Source organism: Palaemon carinicauda, chromosome 33 (genome assembly GCF_036898095.1).
Source record: "Palaemon carinicauda isolate YSFRI2023 chromosome 33, ASM3689809v2, whole genome shotgun sequence".
NCBI classification, from domain to species: Eukaryota; Metazoa; Arthropoda; class Malacostraca; order Decapoda; family Palaemonidae; genus Palaemon; species Palaemon carinicauda.
In genome coordinates, this window is record NC_090757.1 from 7,497,751 (window position 1) to 7,503,671 (window position 5,921).

General features: G+C 40.9%; 1 protein-coding gene across 1 annotated transcript in view; it reads left to right on the forward strand.

The window, feature by feature from the left end:
- The first annotated feature begins 487 nt into the window (after positions 1-487).
- The window catches only part of LOC137626037 (uro-adherence factor A-like), a 21,726-nt gene continuing 16,292 nt past the window's right edge, over positions 488-5,921 (forward strand). Inside the window, exons 1-3 of the mRNA XM_068357121.1 lie at positions 488-760; positions 2,001-2,550; positions 3,106-3,374. Of these exons, the coding sequence (XP_068213222.1) occupies positions 488-760; positions 2,001-2,550; positions 3,106-3,374 (1,092 nt within the window). The remainder of the gene's footprint in view (positions 761-2,000; positions 2,551-3,105; positions 3,375-5,921) is intronic.

Consider the following 5,921-nt stretch of genomic DNA (forward strand, 5'->3'; position numbering starts at 1 on the left):
TTTGGTCGAAGTCGAATCACAGAATGAACTTAGGTCTTTGGTCGAAGTCGAATCACAGAATGATCTTGGGTATTTTGTCGAAGTGGAATCACAAAATGAACTTGGGTCTTTGGTCGAAGTCAAATCACAGAATGAACTTGGGTCTTTGGTCGAAGTCGAATCACAGAATGAACTTGGGTCTTTGGTCGAAGTCAAATCACAGAATGAACTTGGATCTTTGGTCGAAGTCGAATCACAGAGTGAACTTGGGTCTTTGGTCGAAATCAAATCACAGAATGAACTTGGGTCTTTGGTCGAAGTCGAATCAATGAATGAACTTGGGTCTTTGGTCGAAGTCGAATCAAAGAATGAACTTGGGTCTTTGGTCGAAGTCGAATCAAAGAATGAACTTGGGTCTTTGGTCGAAGTCGAATCAAAGAATGAACTTGGGTCTTTGGTCGAAGTCGAATCAAAGAATGAACTTGGGTCTTTGGTCGGAGTCGAATCAATGAATGAACTTGGGTCTTTGGTCGAAGTCGAATCAATGAATGAACTTGGGTCTTTGGTCGGAGTCGAATCAATGAATGAACTTGGGTCTTTGGTCGAAGTCGAATCAATGAATGAACTTGGGTCTTTGGTCGGAGTCGAATCAATGAATGAACTTGGGTCTTTGGTCGAAGTCGAATCAATGAATGAACTTGGGTCTTTGGTCGGAGTCGAATCAATGAATGAACTTGGGTCTTTGGTCGAAGTCGAATCAATGAATGAACTTGGGTCTTTGGTCGGAGTCGAATCAAAGAATGAACTTGGGTCTTTGGTCGAAGTCGAATCAATGAATGAACTTGGGTCTTTGGTCGGAGTCGAATCAAAGAATGAACTTGGGTCTTTGGTCGAAGTCGAATCAATGAATGAACTTGGGTCTTTGGTCGAAGTCGAATCAAAGAATGAACTTGGGTCTTTGGTCGAAGTCGAATCAAAGAATGAACTTGGGTCTTTGGTCGAAGTCGAATCAAAGAATGAACTTGGGTCTTTGGTCGAAGTCGAATCAAAGAATGAACTTGGGTCTTTGGTCGAAGTCGAATCAAAGAATGAACTTGGGTCTTTGGTCGAAGTCGAATCAAAGAATGAACTTGGGTCTTTGGTCGAAGTCGAATCAATGAATGAACTTGGGTCTTTGGTCGAAGTCGAATCAAAGAATGAACTTGGGTCTTTGGTCGAAGTCGAATCAATGAATGAACTTGGGTCTTTGGTCGAAGTCGAATCAAAGAATGAACTTGGGTCTTTGGTCGAAGTCGAATCAAAGAATGAACTTGGGTCTTTGGTCGAAGTCGAATCAAAGAATGAACTTGGGTCTTTGGTCGAAGTGGAATCAATGAATGAACTTGGGTCTTTGGTCGAAGTGGAATCAATGAATGAACTTGGGTCTTTGGTCGAAGTGGAATCACAGAATGAACTTGGGTCTTTGGTCGAAGTGGAATCACAGAGTGAACTTGGGTCTTTGGTCGAAGTCGAATCACAGAATGAACTTGGGTCTTTGGTCGAAGTCGAATCACAGAGTGAACTTGGGTCTTTGGTCGAAGTGGAATCACAGAATGAACTTGGGTCTTTGGTCGAAGTCAAATCAATGAATGAACTTGGGTCTTTGGTCGAAGTCGAATCACAGAATGAAGTTAGGTCTTTGGTCGAAGTCAAATCAAAGAATGAAACTGGGTCTTTGGTCGAAGTCGAATCACAGAATTAAATTAGGTCTTTGGTCGAAGTCGAATCACAGAATGAAGTTAGGTCTTTGGTCGAAGTCAAATCAAAGAATGAAGTTAGGCCTTTGGTCGAAGTGGAATCACAGAATGAAGTTAGGACTTTGGTCGGAATCGAATCACAGAATGAACTTATATCTTTGGTCAAAGTCGAATCACAGAATGAACTTGGGTCTGGTCAAAGTCAAATTAAAGAATGAACTTGGGTCTTTGGTCAAAGTCATATCACAGAATGAACTTGGGCCTTTGGTCGAAGTCGAATGACAGAATGAACTTAGGTCTTTGGTCGAAGTCGAATCAAAGAATGAACTTATATCTTTGGTCAAAGTCGAATCAAAGAATGAACTTGGGTCTTTGGTCGAAGTCGAATCAAAGAATGAACTTGGGTCTCTGGTCAAAGTTGAATCAAAGAATGAACTTGGGTCTTTGGTCGAAGTCGAATCACAGAATGAACTTGGGTCTGTGGTCGAAGTCGAATCAAAGAATGAACTTGGGTCTTTGGTTGAAGTCGAATCACAGAATGAACTTGGGTCTGTGGTCGAAGTCGAATCAAAGAATGAACTTGGGTCTTTGGTCGAAGTCGAATCAAAGAATGAACTTAGGTCTTTGGTCGAAGTCGAATCAAAGAATGAACTTAGGTCTTTGGTCGAAGTCGAATCAAAGAATGAACTCAGGTCTTTGGTTGAAGTCGAATCAAAGAATGAACTCAGGTCTTTGGTCGAAGTCGAATCACAGAATGAACTCAGGTCTTTGGTCGAAGTCGAATCACAGAATGAACTTGGGTCTTTGGTTGAAGTCAAATCAAAGAATGAACTTGGTTCTTTGGTCGAAGTCAAATCAAAGAATGAACTTGGTTCTTTGGTCGAAGTCAAATCAAAGAATGAACTTGGGTCTTTGGTCGAAGTCAAATCAAAGAATGAACTTGGGTCTTTGGTCGAAGTCAAATCAAAGAATGAAGTTGGGTCTTTGGTCGAAGTCGAATTATAGTATGAACTTGGGTCTTTGGTCGAAGTCGAATCAAAGAATGAACTTGGGTCTTTGGTCGAAGTCGAATCAAAGAATGAACTTGGGTCTTTGGTCGAAGTCGAATCAAAGAATGAACTTGGGTCTTTGGTCGAAGTCGAATCAAAGAATGAACTTGGGTCTTTGGTCGAAGTCGAATCAAAGAATGAACTTGGGTCTTTGGTCGAAGTCGAATTGAAGAATGAACTCAGTTCTTTGGTCGAAGTCGAATCAAAGAATGAACTTGGGTGTTTGGTCGAAGTCGAATCAAAGAATGAACTTGGGTCTTTGGTCGAAGTCGAATCAAAGAATGAACTTGGGTCTTTGGTCGAAGTCAAATCAAAGAATGAACTCAGTTCTTTGGTCGAAGTCGAATCACAGAATGAACTTGGGTCTTTGGTCGAAGTCGAATTGAAGAATGAACTCAGTTCTTTGGTCGAAGTCGAATCAAAGAATGAACTTGGGTCTTTGGTCGAAGTCGAATTAAAGAATGAACTTGGTTCTTTGGTCGAAGTCAAATCAAAGAATGAACTTGGTTCTTTGGTCGAAGTCAAATCAAAGAATGAACTTGGTTCTTTGGTCGAAGTCAAATCAAAGAATGAACTTGGGTCTTTGGTCGAAGTGGAATCACAGAATGAAGTTAGGTCTTTGGTCGAAGTCAAATCAAAGAATGAACTTGGGTCTTTGGTCAAAGTCGAATCACAGAATTAAATTAGGTCTTTGGTCGAAGTCGAATCACAGAATGAAGTTAGGTCTTTGGTCGAAGTCAATCAAAGAATGAAGTTAGGCTTTGGTCGAAGTGGAATCACAGAATGAAGTTAGGACTTTGGTCGGAATCGAATCACAGAATGAACTTATATCTTTGGTCAAATCGAATCACAGAATGAACTTGGGTCTGGTCAAAGTCAAATCAAAGAATGAACTTGGGTCTTTGGTCAAAGTCAATCACAGAATGAACTTGGGCTTTGGTCGAAGTCGAATGACAGAATGAACTTAGGTCTTTGGTCGAAGTCGAATCAAAGAATGAACTTGGGTCTTTGGTCAAAGTCGAATCAAAGAATGAACTTGGGTCTTTGGTCGAAGTCGAATCACAGAATGAACTTGGGTCTTTGGTCGAAGTCGAATCACAGAATGAACTTGGGTCTTTGGTCGAAGTCGAATCACAGAATGAACTTGGGTCTTTGTCGAAGTCGAATCAAAGAATGAACTTGGGTCTTTGGTCGAAGTCGAATCAAAGAATGAACTTGGGTCTTTGGTCGAAGTCGAATCAAAGAATGAACTTGGGTCTTTGGTCAAAGTCGAATCAAAGAATGAACTTGGGTCTTTGGTCGAAGTCGAATCAAAGAATGAACTTGGGTCTTTGGTCGAAGTCGAATCAAAGAATGAACTTAGGTCTTTGGTCGAAGTCGAATCACAGAATGAACTTGGTCTTTGGTCGAAGTCGAATCACAGAATGAACTTGGGTCTTTGGTCGAAGTTGAATCACAGAATGAACTTGGGTCTTTGGTCGAAGTCAAATCAAAGAATGAACTTGGTCTTTGGTCGAAGTCAAATCAAAGAATGAACTTGGGTCTTTGGTCGAAGTCAATCAAAGAATGAACTTGGTCTTTGGTCGAAGTCAAATCAAAGAATGAACTTGGGTCTTTGGTCGAAGTTGAATTATAGAATGAACTTGGGTCTTTGGTCGAAGTCGAATCAAAGAATGAACTTGGGTCTTTGGTCGAAGTCGAATCAAAGAATGAACTTGGGTCTTTGGTCGAAGTCGAATCAAAGAATGAACTTGGGTCTTTGGTCGAAGTCGAATCAAAGAATGAACTTGGGTTCTTTGGTCGAAGTCGAATCAAAGAATGAACTTGGGTCTTTGGTCGAAGTCAAATCAAAGAATGAACTTGGTTCTTTGGTCGAAGTCAAATCAAAGAATGAACTTGGTTCTTTGGTCGAAGTCAAATCAATGAACTTGGGTCTTTGGTCGAAGTCGAATCATAGAATGAACTTGGGTCTTTGGTCGAAGTCGAATCAAAGAATGAACTTGGGTCTTTGGTCGAAGTCGAATCAAAGAATGAACTTGGGTCTTTGGTCGAAGTCAAATCACAGAATGAACTTGGGTCTTTGGTCGAAGTCAAATCACAGAATGAACTTGGGTCTTTGGTCGAAGTCAAATCACAGAATGAACTTGGGTCTTTGGTCGAAGTCAAATCACAGAATGAACTTGGGTCTTTGGTCGAAGTCAAATCACAGAATGAACTTGGGTCTTTGGTCGAAGTCAAATCACAGAATGAACTTGGGTCTTTGGTCGTAGTCAAATCACAGAATGAACTTGGGTCTTTGGTCGAAGTCAAATCACAGAATGAACTTGGGTCTTTGGTCGAAGTCAAATCACAGAATGAACTTGGGTCTTTGGTCGAAGTCGAATCACAGAATGAACTTGGGTCTTTGGTCGAAGTCGAATCACAGAATGAACTTGGGTCTTTGGTCGAAGTCGAATCACAGAATGAACTTGGGTCTTTGGTCGAAGTCGAATCACAGAATGAACTTGGGTCTTTGGTCGAAGTCGAATCAAAGAATGAACTTGGGTCTTTGGTCGAAGTCGAATCAAAGAATGAACTTGGGTCTTTGGTCGAAGTCGAATCAAAGAATGAACTTGGGTCTTTGGTCGAAGTCGAATCAAAGAATGAACTTGGGTCTTTGGTCGAAGTCGAATCAAAGAATGAACTTGGGTCTTTGGTCGAAGTCGAATCAAAGAATGAACTTGGTTCTTTGGTCGAAGTCGAATCAAAGAATGAACTTGGTCTTTGGTCGAAGTCGAATCAAAGAATGAACTTGGGTCTTTGGTCGAAGTCGAATCAAAGAATGAACTTGGGTTCTTTGGTCGAAGTCAAATCAAAGAATGAACTTGGTTCTTTGGTCGAAGTCAAATCAAAGAATGAACTTGGTTCTTTGGTCGAAGTCAAATCAAAGAATGAACTTGGGTCTTTGGTCGAAGTCAATCAAAGAATGAAGTTGGTCTTTGGTCGAAGTCAAATCAAAGAATGAACTTGGGTCTTTGGTCGAAGTCGAATCACAGAATGAACTTAGGTCTTTGGTCGAAGTCGAATCACAGAATGAACTTAGGTCTTTGGTCGAAGTCGAATCAAAGAATGAACTTGGGTCTTTGGTCGAAGTCGAATCAAAGAATGAACTTGGGTC